At 32.3% G+C, this 15,394-nt stretch overlaps 2 protein-coding genes across 9 annotated transcripts; both read left to right on the forward strand.

Annotated features, from left to right (window-relative positions):
• The first annotated feature begins 43 nt into the window (after window positions 1-43).
• On the forward strand, window positions 44-3,649 carry LOC107014089 (histone deacetylase 6-like). The gene is made up of 6 exons (XM_015213955.2): window positions 44-703; window positions 2,093-2,533; window positions 2,649-2,791; window positions 2,959-3,049; window positions 3,137-3,274; window positions 3,421-3,649. Exons 1-5 carry the CDS (start codon window positions 140-142, stop codon window positions 3,266-3,268), a joined length of 1,371 nt encoding a protein of 456 aa, XP_015069441.1. The 5' UTR covers window positions 44-139; the 3' UTR covers window positions 3,269-3,274; window positions 3,421-3,649.
• Window positions 3,650-6,151: 2,502 nt separating this feature from the next.
• LOC107012834 (putative pentatricopeptide repeat-containing protein At1g64310) lies at window positions 6,152-11,483 on the forward strand. 8 transcript variants are annotated; one of them, XM_015212774.2, is made up of 3 exons: window positions 6,152-8,585; window positions 10,432-10,522; window positions 11,029-11,483. In XM_015212774.2, exon 1 carries the CDS (start codon window positions 6,377-6,379, stop codon window positions 8,042-8,044), a length of 1,668 nt encoding a protein of 555 aa, XP_015068260.1. In that variant the 5' UTR covers window positions 6,152-6,376; the 3' UTR covers window positions 8,045-8,585; window positions 10,432-10,522; window positions 11,029-11,483. The 8 variants fall into 8 exon arrangements, with proteins under 8 accessions (XP_015068260.1, XP_015068261.1, XP_027771060.1 ...); XM_015212775.2 differs by having other exon boundaries at window positions 10,432-10,513; XM_027915259.1 differs by having other exon boundaries at window positions 10,435-10,522.
• The last annotated feature ends 3,911 nt before the right edge of the window (window positions 11,484-15,394 follow it).

Raw genomic sequence — 15,394 nt, forward strand, 5'->3', positions numbered from 1 at the left:
CTCGTATCCAACTATATTAAGGATTTGGAGCCTTTTTCCTATAAAAAGTGACTCCCTCTATTCTCTCTTTTGTATTTCTAATAAAATTTTCGATTTCTTTTTGAAAGTTAACAAACTTTACCAGTTTACAGCAATCGCAATGGATTCTTCAGTCGTGGAGGGCGGCGCATCGCTCCGTTCACCGGGTACCGACGCTACAAACCGTCGTGTTTCTTATTTGTTCGACTCTTCCATCGGCGAATATTATTACGGCGAGGGTCATCCAATGAAGCCTCACCGTATTCGTGTTGCCCACAATCTTATTTTAAACTATAATCTTCACCGTAAAATGGAGATAATTGAACCGTTTCCGGCGACTAAGAAGGAAATTGGGTGGTTTCACTCGTCGGACTATGTGGAGTTTCTCTCTTCAGTTTCTCCGGAGACTGTTAATGACAAGTACGATTCCTACCAGCGTAGACGCTTCAATGTTGGTACGGACTCGGAAAGCTTTGATTGTCCTATTTTTTATGGGCTTTTTGATTTTTGTCAAACTTCAGCTGGTGGCTCAATTGGCGCCGCCGCTAAGCTTAATCGGAATGAAGCTGATATAGCTATCAATTGGGCTGGTGGGTTGCATCATGCAAAGAAAAGTGAAGCTTCTGGATTTTGCTATGTCAATGATATTGTTCTTGGAATTCTAGAACTTCTCAAGGTCCACAAGGTAAATACAAATTACGCTGTTTTTGTTCTTTTAAGCGGAAAATAGTACTCATATTTCTATGTATATGATGAATTTCTTATATGTCTTTGTCTATGATTTTGGGTATTGCTGATGTACTCTGTTTTTACTACTCTGTTTCACTTATTTGATTTGTTCCACAAGTATATATCAAAACTAAAGGGCTGTTTTTTCCCTTGAAAAAGTCGAGCTATTTGTGTGTTATTGAGAATTGTTGCTTACTTGATCGAAGGCTAGGCACTATTTGTTCTTAGGTGTGGGACTTTTATTTGTTCATATTGTTGTTGAGTCTGACTTGAATTGGCATTGATGTATATTAAAAAGGGAAAATTGTATATAATAGCGAACTAATAACCTAAAATAAATGAAATAGCTAGGGTTTGATTTAATTGTGCTCCATAGCAAACGTTAGCTAAAATTTGCCAGCGTCTCTCTCCCAGAAATCTCGCTCGCCACTCTCCATTCTCGCTCGCCTCTCTCGCTTTATACACAGAAGTGTATAATTCTGTTTCTGTTTTGTATAAAGCGAGAGAAAATTGTATATACACATGCAAAAATATATATCTTCGTGTTATACACTTAATTATACAATTTACAAACATTTTATTTCAAATATTGCAGAGAAAAAGGTCAACGAATTATACAATTGCAGTGAAATACAATTTTCTCTAGCTTTATACAACAGAAGTGTATATATTGTGTTTCTGTTTTTGTAAAGCGAGAGAAAAACATATATCTTTTTGCTATACACTTAATATTGCAGCGAAATAGGCAGTGAATTATACAATTGTGCATTATACAATTGCAGTGAAATAGGATAGCGAATTATACAATTGCAGTGAAATAGGCCAGCGAATTATACAATTTAGGCCAGCGCATTATACACTTGTATATGTATAGCGAATTATACAGTTTTATGTTTGCTATGGAGCGCAATTATGCAAAGTTTGCCATTGTATACAAATATGAATTTTTTATTTGCTATATGTGAAAGTTGCCCTATTAAAAAACGAAATTTTGGATGTGCTTCGATCATTTGAGTTTGTAAGTCTTGAGGATATAGAAAAGGATTATAGACTGGAAAACATTGTCGATTTCAGTATAATTTAATGAATTGTCTTGTATTATTGTCTGTAAAGAAGTATTACTATATTCTTTTTTGATATTTTATTGTTTGGATGAAGCTAGTAATTTGGAGTCCAAAATACTTACCCGATTTTTTAGAATTAGAACTTAGGTGATCACTTATCAGTCACTGATATGATTTCAATAATTGCTGTTAATTGTGTATAAGAGTGCTTTGTAGGCCATTGCTGGATGACATCTTTTGCTTTGCAAGGAGAACTAACATGCTCATTGTTGTTGTTGCAGCGTGTATTGTATGTAGACATTGATGTTCATCACGGGGATGGAGTTGAGGAGGCTTTTTACACCACTGATCGGGTTATGACAGTGTCTTTCCATAAGTTTGGAGACTACTTTCCTGGTACAGGGCATATCAAAGACATTGGTGCAAGTACCGGGAAGTACTATGCCTTAAATGCACCATTGAATAATGGTATTGATGATGAAAGTTTCCGTAGTCTATTCCGTCCTGTAATCCAAAAAGTGATGGAGGTTTATCAACCTGAAGCTGTTGTTCTTCAATGTGGTGCTGATTCACTAGCAGGAGACAGGTTGGGTGTCTTTAACTTGTCTGTTAAAGGCCATGCAGATTGCATTCGATTCCTCAGGTCTTTCAATGTCCCTTTAATGATGTTGGGTGGTGGAGGTTATACCGTTAAAAACGTTGCTCGGTGCTGGTGCTATGAGGTGAATCTCTATTTCTCCGTTTTGCTTCTTTTTCCTGTCTATAGATTTTCACCTATTACCTTTCACTTGTCTTATAAGTTGTTGTGCTAAGGTTGAAGTTCTTCAATATGTACAGACAGCAGTTGCAGTTGGAGTAGAGCCTGATAATGATTTGCCTTACAATGAGTTTTACGAGTATTTTGCCCCTGATTATATTCTTTATCATGAATCATTACATATGAAGAATGAAAATACGCCCTCGGAACTAGAGAGGATCAGGTAATTTGAACATCATTCCTTTAGGGCTTGCTTTTAGTAAACTGTGAGAAAATACTATCTAAATGTTCGAATCTGTATGATGTAAAAGCTTTTTCATTGTTCAATCTTTTTGAAGTATTAGCGAGTGTGAGATGATGTTATTTAACATGAATAATCGGTGGGTGCAGGAACACTTTGCTGGAGCAACTCTCGCGTTTACCCCATGTACCCAGTGTTCCATTTCAAGTGACACCTTCCGTAACAGAGGTTCCAGAAAAGGTGAGAACTAATTTAATTTCAAGATCATTTAATTTTCGTATGTATATTATCCATACTGATCCTCATTTAATAATTTAATGTATCCAGGAAGACGAAAACATGGATCAAAGGCCTAAACCAGAGATAGAAATGAGCCAAGATTACGATACTGACAACGAGGAGAAGTCAAATAACGGAAAGTTCAGTAATTACTACAATTACTTTAACGACGAGAACTGACATGAGGTAAGGTCATCAAGTTATCTTCTACAATCCCATGCTGCTAATTCGAACCCACTCCTACTATTTTCCTTTGTAGTTTTAGTTCCTTCAGAAATTGCTGTATAATTTGTTTTTCTTGAAACTGAATTGTATTGTGGCTTGTAATGCAGGTACTTTCGTTACAAAGTCAAAGATGAGGAGATGATTTGATTGGAAGCCTCTGAGACTAAGCTGTTCAACATATGTCTACTGACAAATTTTCTGTTTAGTTAGGATGAGAAATGATAGGAACTCATAGTAAGATGTTATTAATAGTGATGTAATTATATTACACTAGTTCTGGAAAAGTGCCTTGCACGTTTGACCTCTGTTACTTATAATTTATATAGGTCCAATTCTTGTTGATATAAAACTGCTCAACATTGTCTGAAGTATTTCTATGTATGTTTTTGTGCATATAAAATAAATTCTTTTTAATGTTTACTTTCTGCCTAGAATTTAAATATTAACAATTTTTTGGGGGATGATGAGCAACTTGTAAGTCTAGGACAATATTTTTACCAATTAGAATTATCGTTCAAAAATTCTGAGCCCAATGCTGAAGTTTCTTGGGACATAAATACTCCAACAACCATTAAAATAACAAATGAATGAAGGGCATAAAGCAATAATAAAATTAGTGACCAATAAAAAATATTACATGAGAACTATTAGATGATGTTTTTCTCCAACAATCATGAAAATAAAAAATGAATGAAGGCACAAATCAATAAGAAAAATAGTGACCAATAAAAATATTACATAAGAGCTATTAGATGATGAAACACAAAGTGTAGTGGATTAATATTTTTTTATCCAATTTATAAAGGGGGAAATTAAGTACATGAAAGGTTGTCAATGAATGTGTTTAATGGTAGAAGTTAAATGGTTTAACAATCAAATTCATTAAGAAATTGAAAATGATAAGTTGTAACATCTAATCATGTATTTGAATTTTGATCTAGTTTAAGTGTCGTTATTGATTTAATTTTAAAAATCAGTAAAAGATTTTTTAATTTAAAAAATTGGTGAAGGACATTTTTGTAATCTAACTTTGAACTTAAAAATTTTCCACTTATAATAATATACTAGTTTTGAGGAACGTTACCTCTCAATTACTATAAAATTTCTGAATATTTAAAAAGTATTACCTTACGAAATACAAACTAGTACTCCATCTATCCAACAATACTTGTCCACTATTTTTTTAATTTTACACCCTTCTTAAGAAACTATATATAGAAGATTAATTTTACTATATATTTATTTGAATATAATAAATATAATGTCTTAAAAAATGTAATAAGGAGATAAATATATGATAAAGGTAAATTAGGAACTAAGTATAGAATTATACATTGATTTCATAAAATAGACTAGTATTGTTGAACATTCCAAAAATACTATCAACTATTGTTGGACAGAAGGAGAAAAATCAAAATGTTACATTCTAGCTCTAAATTTAATAAATGCATGTAAAATACTTAACAAATTTACAAAAAAAATAAATATGATGAGACATATATTATTATAAAACCCCAAATAGAGCACAAATAATAGGAAGCGCAAATTTAAAATTAACTAGTATTATCAGATAAAATATTCTTCTTTTCTTAGCCAACCATGCATTTTACGTCAAGATGACACTCCAATTTTTTTTATCTTCATAGTCTCTAAAATTCAAAGAGAATAACAATTAATGAAATAAATACAAAAGCTGTAGAATGAGATTGAATGTTTAACACCAAAGTGACAAAAGAAAAAGATAACATTTTCATTTCACAAAAATAAAAATACCTCTCAACTCTATAATCCAAATGAATTAAGAATAAATGGTTAATTATGATGAAGAACAAGTATCCATACAAATACATAAATAATTTCTAATCAACAATTTCTCCTTATCATTTAATGCCTTGACTATCACAAAGTCATATTTTGAAAAATACTTATAGGACAATAAATTTTAAACTACTATCTTATAATTTTTTTTTATAAAAAAAATCTAACTATTTTCACATGATAATATGATAATTTAATTTATTTTCTTATTCATTCGTGGTGCTCAATAAAGAGTCAAGATTTACATTGTATAAACTTGTCGCAATCAGTACCATGTCAAATAGATTGTTACTTACCTTTGTTTCTTTGAATCAAATATGCAATTTGAGCATCAAGTCAGAGAAGTTGGTTAACAAGTAAATCTCTTGCAATTATTTGAAAATTCATCAATATCATGAAAAAGAAACTGTAGAGAATATTACTAAAAGCAATTAGAAATAACTCTGGCAAAATAAATCCACACCAAAAATAATAAAAGCCTACTTCGAAAGAGACGAAAAACACAAGTTGAAGAGTTTCATTCTAACTGCTCTCCCTTAACATTATTATGAGATTCTTTATGGGACTTTTCATTTTGTCCAAATATCAAATTATTTGAACTTAGACTCATTAAGAAATATGATAGGAGTATTTTTTAATATTTAATTAATATTATACTTTATAATATTTTGTTTTAATCAAGAAAATAATAATTTAATTATTAAACGGTTTAACGATTTAAATTTTACCGTTATGTAATTAAAATATTTATATTTAATTAAATAATTAATCAAATTTTAATTTAGTAAAATAACAAAATGATAATTTAATTTTTTACTTTTGAGCTTTCCACTTATAATAATATATATATATGATAATATATGATATATGATATGATGATCATTATAACTTTGTCTATAGTCTGGTGTGTTATTTTCAAATTTCTTATATTTTCAAAATAAAAGTTCTGATAAAAGAATTATATGTTTGTAAATAAATTTTTAAAGGGTTACCAAACCAATTTAGATCTTCTACTCAACTTTAATTTTTTAAAATAAAGTGAAAAATATTTATAAAACCTTTTCCTTATCGACTTCTTCGGTGAGATTTAATCTTATAAAGGTCAATTTTCATTCTCAATCTAGGAAACGTTACAAATTTTTTAAAAATAATTTTACCTTCAAAGTTAAAACTGTAAATATATTTTACAAAAAATAAAATAAAAATCAAACACAACATCAACACAAAGTTGTTTGAAATGTGCTGATGTTCATCCCCTTCAACTCCCTTGTTGCTCAACTCTCAAAGCTGAAGCTTCCAATCTCAAGAACCAAAGAGCTTCACGCTTTCATAATCAAGACTCATCTTTCACAAGACCCATTTTACGCTACAAGAATTATAAGATTCTATGCTCTAAACAACGACATCATCTCTGCACACAACCTGTTTGATAAAACTCCTCACCGAAGCATTTACCTCTGGAACTCCTTAATTCGAGCTTATGCCAGAGCCCACAAATTTAGAAATGCATTTTCGCTGTTTAATGATATGCTTCATTCTGAAGTAATGCCTGATAATTTCACTTATGCATGCCTTGTAAAAGCCAGCTCTGAGAATTTTGATTTGCACAGCTTGAGAGTTTTACATGGAGGGGTTGTTCTATCTGGGTTGCGTTTGGACTTTATCTGTAGTAGTCAACTGGTAAGTGCTTATTCAAGATTAGGCTGTATAACTGATGCAAGCAAGGTGTTTTCTGGGATAGCGGAGCCGGATTTGGTCTTATGGAATTCAATGTTATCAGGTTATGGGGGTCTTGGGGAATTGGAGAAGGGGATAAAGTTGTTTAGTAAAATGCAGATAATGGGGGTGAGGCCTGATGAGTACTCGATGGTAGGCCTGATTATGACTATAGATGATTCTAGTGTGCTGAAAACAGGTGAAGCAATCCATGGATTTTGTTTAAAACTTGGTGTAGAGTCAAATGATCATGTAACCAGTCTTCTTGTTAGTATGTATTCTAGGTGTAAATGTATAGATTCAGCATTTAGTGTCTTTGGTAGTCTTGTAGAACCTGATTTAGTTACATGGTCTGCTTTAATAAGCGGTATTTCGCTGTGTGGCGATAGTGTCAAGGCCTTGGATTTCTTCAGAGAAATGAATATGAAAGGTGGGAAGGCAGATGCGTCGCTGATTGCCACTGTACTGACTGCTTGTTCTCAGTTGGCAAATGTGCAGCCAGGCATTGAGATACATGGTTATGCTTTTCGACATGGATATCACTCGGAAGTTATGGTCTCCTCTGCTCTACTTGACATGTACTCGAAATGTGGGTTCTTGGAATTCGGATATCAAGTTTATGAGACTATGGTTTTCAAGAATATTGTTTCATACAATTCAATTATTTCAAGTCTTGGTTTACATGGACTTGCATCTCATGCCTTTCAGATATTCGAGAAGGCACTGGAGGAAGGGCACAAACCAGATGAAGCTACATTTTCTGCACTCCTTTGTGCATGTTGTCATGCTGGTCTTGTCAATGATGGACGAGAATATTTCAGAAAAATGAAAGATCACTTTGGCATCTTAGCTAACACTGAACATTATATTTACATGGTAAAGCTTCTTGGAATGGAAGGACAATTAAGAGAAGTTTATGAACTTGTTCAGTCACTGCAAGAACCAATTGACTCCGGCATTTGGGGAGCACTATTATCATGCTGTGATGCTCATCAAAATTATGAGTTGGCAGATATTGTAGCTTGTCGTCTTTTTGGGAATAAGCTAGAGAATAGTAGTTACAGAATTATGCTTTCAAATATGTATGCTAGTGATGGGAGGTGGGATTTGGTAAATAAGTTGAGAGTAGATTCTGGGATAACAAAGTTGAAACTTCCTGGAAAAAGCTGGATTACTAGTAAAAAAACATTCCTTTGAAAGGAACTCTTGAGGTGTCTTCTGTGACATCTTTCACGAGTTAACAGTTGCTGAATCTAGGATCAGAAGCTGTGAGAGGAGGTGGGATCAATCTAATTGTCTTGTCACAAAAGGGAATGTTATCATGTAATTCCATAACAAATGGAAAAGAAGATAATTTTTACTCATTCTGCACTCAAGTTAAATGATTCTAACAAGTATGGAAGGTTCATTTCCTCACTTCTGTGTCTTCTTCCACAAAAAGTTTTACCATGAATAATCATGATTTCAATCTGTAGTTATCATGTTAAAAACATGATGTCAACAGATGGTGAAGGCATGATAACTGAAACTTACGTAAAGCTAAAACATACAAGAAATCGACCTTTGTTGTTCTGCATTTCGTTGATCAGTTATGTATCAGCCCTTAGTAATTGGATGACGAAAACTTTTTTTTCCTTTTAGGTCTCTGTTCTATATGAAAGTTCAATCTACATGATTTCAAACTGGTGGCCACTTTGACTGCTCAAGAATGGTGACAAATACTGATCATTTTCATCATGTAAGTTCGAAAAAAATGTGCCAATCTTTGTAATTGTCTTCATGGTCACATAAATTTGTCTAATGGGTCGAATGCAGCCATGGAATGTTTAGGTAAAATAGGAGTTACTGCTGTTCCGAAAAGACTGCTTTATTTTTCTCACTTTGTACATTGTTGGAACTTGTGTTGAAGCATTTACAATATCATCTGGTGTCTTTGTGGCTTTGAGACCACTGGCTCGTTTTTTACTCTTTACCCTTTAATCAGAAAATCTGTGGATCATCCTAAAGCTACAGTTAAAGTTAGGTGAACGTCTATTACTTCCCTCGTTTCACCGTAAGTTTATGATTACGTGTTGTCACTATAATGAATACTCAACTGTGAATGACAATTAAACTTTTCTCACCTTCTCTTCAATTGTTCGCAAAATTATCTCTGCTGTTACCAAAGTTTTTATTAAGGATACTTGGAATTCTCAACTTTGCTGCATGAATATTGTTCTCCCTGGATGAAAAAAGAAAGGGAGAAAAAAAGAAAACAGAAATCATGTTATTGTGTTTCTGATTTAATAAGTATCTTGTACAGGTTGTTGTAATGTCTCACTAAATATTGTTTATTTGGAGTGTGGACTAAATCTTAGCTGTTGCTTAGTATGGAGGAAATAATTCCTTTCAACGGATTGTGCATATATAGGTTTGGAAGAATAATCATCTTGCTAATAGCGCTGCATCATGTGTAACATGCTATGAAATGCTTAAGAATAGTTGTAGGTTTTCATAATTTGAACAAGTATGTGCGCTATTGATATTGACATCTTTTAAACCACTAACATAAGTCATCGAAAAATGTCTCTAACATGAGGCAAGAAGTACATTGTCTGCAGGCTCGGTTCTCCTCGGTGCAGTCATCTTGTGTTTCATAGTCCTCTATAAGAAGTAGTAGAGTTGTGTTTGCAAGCTTCAAAGGCTCTGAAGGACAGGCAATTTTTTTTTCTTTTTGTAAATATGATATGATAAATTATGGTAACCACTGAAATTTCTCTTAGGCCAAACATTATACAAGGCATTTATAAGTAGCGATATTTAACTTAAAGAGCCGGACAGTGGAATAAGTAGGAGTTGAAATGTTAGAAGTCATATTCAGGACTGATTCTCGCCATCAGTGCATTTAGTGTATGAAACACGACCTTTTTCCTGAACCATTGTGTTCTAATCACCGCATCTTGATTCCTATTATATCCTATCAATTAAGCTCAATCACAAACTAGTTGATCCTTCCACGTTTTATTGCCACAAAATTTGAACAATATATTATGCATTTGCAAATAGTCTGTGGGAGTCTTTTGGTGTGTGTAATCCACCCCATTGTCAATTGCTATAGCTACATCTTTGGTGGGCATTCTCAGTCTTTTCCATGGCAGTCTGTTAAATCTTCGCTAAACTTCATTTATGTTCATTGAACTTTTGTAATTTATTAAGATTCAAGTATTTGAAATGCATTTTTCTTCAAGTTTCTATACTTGCTAAAGGAGGCCAAGTGTGCTAATATATGTTATGGGTGTGTAAGCTATTTGATATAGTTAAAGCAGGCTGTCATTTTTATTAGTGATCAGTTTCTCAGTCAATATTGGAATCCTTACCCCTAGATGCAATTTTAGTGTTCTAACTGATTGCTATCTAAGTATTGCATACAAACATTTTCTCTAAGGTTTTAGAACTCTTCTAAAATGCACACTTTTAAATGTGTTAAAGGCGCATAAGCTGATATATAGAAACAGTTCTCTTAGATACCGTCATTTCAGCGTCAATGGCACTTATGAATCACTTTGCTAGTTGCATCACTAACACACTTATCTCTCATTTTGCAGTAGGGACTTGATGTTTGGAGGCTTGAAGAAATCCTGGATCATAAATTCAGTTGCCCGACAAATCTGCTACTTCAAGTGAAAGGTATCACAGGTTAGAAACAGCTCTCCTGCATAAGCAGGATGACAGCTAGTGGCTTCTGTTTGTTCATTGTTATCTTTGTGCGACAAATTGGTTGCTTCTAAAAGACCCAAATTATTTATAATAAGGAAAAGAAGAAAACATTATGGCAACACAAAGCATCAAAGCTGAAGTTAGTATTTGGTATTGTACTTATCCTTCTGCAAAGTGGTAATTATGCTGCTTGTGATGCGATCCTTGTAACAGCCTCTTTCTTGAACGCTGGAAGACAACAAGTTATAAAAATTATCAGTATGCAAGCACGTAGCATTTAATTAAAAAATCTTGAAGTCCGATTAGAAGTTTTATTGCCTCAGAAATATCGAATTTATCAAAGGAAAATGGCCTAAACTGTCAAATTGTGTTAAGCATTTACTATTTTTCTATTTCTTTCCCTTTCCACTCTTGTAAGTTGTTACTGCTTTACTAAATGGTTGTACTTATCAAGTGCTCTTTTTACTGATTTCTTTTTATGTCAGTTACTGGAGAAGTATAGCTGTAGAGGCTTCTCCATCATGTTCTTTTTGCATTGGATTTGCACTTACGTTTGCTTCTCTACAACGCTGGGAACATTCCATCTTTGTCTCAAGTAGCAATGATGATGAGTTACTGATGATTGGGAGGAAACTTGCAATTGCATGCTCACGCACACACTCTTGATTCGAGTTACTGAATATTTATCACTCAAATGGAGCTATTATAAAACATCATATCATTTTTCTTTCTTGTGCTGTTGAGATTGTTGACATAGGTCTTCACGTTACTTTTACTTTCTGAGGCAAAACAGGAGTTGTGAGCTTCTAATCAAATGGTTGGACTGAAATCAGGCCCCTAGTTTAACTATCAGTAGGGTCATTTGTGTTTTTTCCTCATCTGTTTCCTTTTTTGGAAGTTACTGTTTGATTAGTTAATGCATACTTTATTTTAAAATTGATTGATGAACCAAAATAATCTGGAAGAGATTGCATGATTGTTGAGAACAGAAATATTCCTTTTTTTTTTGTTTATTTCTAGGATTCAGAACCTTAAGTGCTAGAGTCTTGAACTCCTATATGGCACTTGAAAGCAACCTTGACCTTGAGGCTCTGAACTGAGTTAAGAATAGGTAAAATGATTAGCTGGAGAGGCTACTTCTTAGGCTAATGTATTCACTGTGTGACTTACAAGTAAGTTAGGCAAAATAATACTCTACTACATAGGTTAGGTTATTGCTTTGCCAAAAACAAATTTAGTAACCTTAGGATGTAGACCTTATGTGTCCTTTTCATCTTCCTTTTGCCCTTTAATTTGAGCTGTAAAAACAGTTTGGGTTATGTTAGGACTTAGGAATAGCAAGTTGCAATTAACTATCAGCTACACATAGGAAGTGGGGGCTCTGTCTCCCAGCAAACCATTGTTTTCGCGGTGGACATTATTTAGTGGTCAACGAAGTAGGTTGAGATCATGAGGTCTTAAGTGGTATAAAAACATTAGGTGATTTCCTTTTTTCATCGCTCCAAACCTTGGTGGATAGAACTACTCGGTCTGATACTTAGGTATGTAGTTGTTCACTCTCTCTCTCTCCCTTTTTCATGTAGCTACACTAGCCATGTTCCATGACTAAAACCTACTGAATTATTAGGCTAGCCAAACAAGTTTCACTGTGTGTAAAGCCTATATCTTCAATATTCCAACTAGGAAATTATTATGCTTTAGTCCTTTATTGTGTTTTACTAATGTTGAAAAGAGAACTGTGTGCTTTGACATTGTGAAAAAGTATCAACTGTTGATGATGTTCCTAACTCTCATATCTTGACTCAACTTTTTATAACTTAATGCATAATTAAGATATAATCTTACTAGTGGAAGATAGAAAGTACTCTCATAGAATAGTTAAGATGTGTTTAAGCTGACTCTGACACCATCATCGTTGAGAAAAAAGTGAGCATAATTAAAGATTTATCCTACATCAAAATAATACTTTTTCTTTTGTATTAAAATACACATTAAAAAATCAATTGACTTATATTTGTGAATTGGTGGGACAAGCAATCAACTAAACTACCTACTGTTTTTTTTTTTTTAAGGATAACGTAGAAAAATGTTCATCATATCTGTGCAATCTAGAAGTGTCATTTCTTGATTGAAAACATTTTCTTGTTATTTAATCTTTGTGTCTCTATTCAATCATATAAGATGAATCTAGTAATTCTCATAATGATTATTTCTTCATCATCACTCCCTTTGTATTAAAAAATGTACTAGAATTTTGGCTTGTGGAATTATCCACCCACAAATATATATTGAGAAAAAAAAAATAGCCAAAAGCAAATCTTATTAGTCCACTATAGTTTCAACATTCGACATTATCTAATAGCTTTGATCCGAATTATGTATATCATAATTCCGATGTTAGGTTTAGTAAATCTATACAAAACTCAGTTAGTAGCACTTAAAGTAATCGTGAGTTAAAATCACGTATTCGCCTCTGAATTATATTCAGAATCACACATAATTATGTATGATAATCTTAGGTATCAATGAATCGGCTACTAAGAACCAACCTAATGCAAATGTACTTTTCGAGCAAGAAAATTAGCAAATTTTTTTCCTTAATTAAAAAAAAAGAGCTTTATAATTAATATTAAACATGGAAAGAGAAAAAGTTAAGTGGCCCCTTATTTTTGATTTTGTTCTTAATACTTGTAATCTCTACCAAGAAGACTTAAAAAAATTAATTATCTTCGAATTGATTCGGATTTAGAAGGTTATATTAAGTGGTCAAGGGTTGACTTACCTTAGTTAATTGTCCACTAAATTAAAGATTAGGGAGAACAATTGTTTAGAACAAGTCACATGCAATAGATGCTAAGCAAAGTATAATGCGGCTAACAACTTAGATTATTTAGCAAATAAAAGATAGATCTGTGATTAATAAAATGTATTTGTACAAAACAAGTCTCTTTTTTCGATATTAATAACCAATGATTATAGTTATGATGGCAGCCCACTATAGGGTGATTTATTACAAAGAATATTACGCTATCTAATTGCCTTTATTTATGACTACTTTATTTAATTTAATATTTCCATTCACTCACGAAATAGTTAAGTTATGAATTTTAAAGCAATATAAACGCCCCGATATACAATTAAGTTTTAAAAAAAGAAAATCACTTTTAATTATATCGAAATAGAGGAAAAGGAAATGTCAACGTTTAGATAGTCAATTAATTGGATCAGTAAGATCTCCANCCCCTCCCTATATACATTTTATATATAGTTTCGTCAATCTTTTTAGTGATATTCATACTTTCAACAATTTTACTTTCGAAATCTAAATTTTATTGGTCCATGATTCACTGGTCAAACTAAGTTCCATGTGGTCCATGATTCATTGATCAAATTAGGTTCTATGTGGTCCATGATTTTGCTAATCAAACTAAGTTTTCCTTGATCCACGATGCACTGGTCAAATCAAGTTCCACGTGGCTCATTAACATGATCCACGTGGACAAACATTTATATGGCATTATAGCCTAGAGCTAACTTCTTTTTATGCGTGTGCGTCTCCAAACTATCTTTGATATGGTAAAAATAATAAATCGAGTCTCGCATCATCACTCTATCAATTGATCCAATTCTTTACGTAGTATGATATTATCTTCAAATTATCTTTGATATGGTAAAAATAATACAACGAGCCTCAAAGCATCAGTCCACCAATTTGTCCAACTCTTTACATGATATGATATTATTTCTAAACTATTTTTAATATGGTAAAAATAATAAATCCAATCTCGCACCATCACTCCACCAATTGGTCCAACTCTTTACCTCATATGATATTATCTGTTTTAGACCAAGAACCAACAAATTTTTTCTAAAAAACTTATATAACACATATAATTTTTCAATTATCGATATAAATCTTTATTCGAATTTCCAACAAAATAAACATTCAAAGATAAGTACACAATAGTAAATTGTATGGAGAGGACAAACAAAACTACAAAAGGAGTACTGGATGATTTGAGGGCTTCACTTATATATCAATCAGTTGATAAGAATTTAATAATAAAATATTGTATTCAGCAATTTTCTTGTGCATATCACTTTCATCTCTGAACAAATTGATGTTTGTACTGTTTGGTGGATTAGTAGGGTCCTTTCTTAACACTCAAAATTGGAAAATGAAAAAATTTATTCTGTTTGAGGCACACATATTGTTAATACGTGGGACTTATTTCATTTCTTTTTCTCTCTCAATTTAAATCTTCTTTTCTTTTACTTTCTTATTTGTATTTTCCTTTTATTGCTTGTTAACTCTTATTTTGATTTTATTAAAGAAACATGAGGAAAAATTAATGTAATATGTCAAAAAAAAATTAATTTAATTTTTTGATGAATTTTTCGAAGAAATTTAACATTGTGAAATTTTAAAAAATAGATTGAACTCTCACCAACAAAGTAAATATTCATGTAATTAAATGATTGATCTACTAAAATTCAAACGGCATTATTTATTACAAAATACACAATTTATTTAGATTATTTAAATTTTAGTCATTAATTTATTGTTTGAGATTTCAATTTTAATTATTCAATTCTTAATTGTCAAATATATTTTTATTTTATTTATTGTGTTTACATCCCCACTCTGTTAAAATAGGGCGAAACGTCGCGGCAACTCAAAAATAATTTAATTGTTTCAATTTTAACAAAGTTTGAAAAATAAACGAGTTTTAAAAAAGAGTCGCCACCTAATTTTTAGGAAAACTAGGAAACCAATTATTAATTACGAAACCAATTGATTCTAGGTAAGGGGTTCAAGTTATTCCGAAGGGAAGGGGTTAGGCACTCTTC

Source organism: Solanum pennellii, chromosome 3 (genome assembly GCF_001406875.1).
Source record: "Solanum pennellii chromosome 3, SPENNV200".
Lineage (NCBI taxonomy): Eukaryota > Viridiplantae > Streptophyta > Magnoliopsida > Solanales > Solanaceae > Solanum > Solanum pennellii.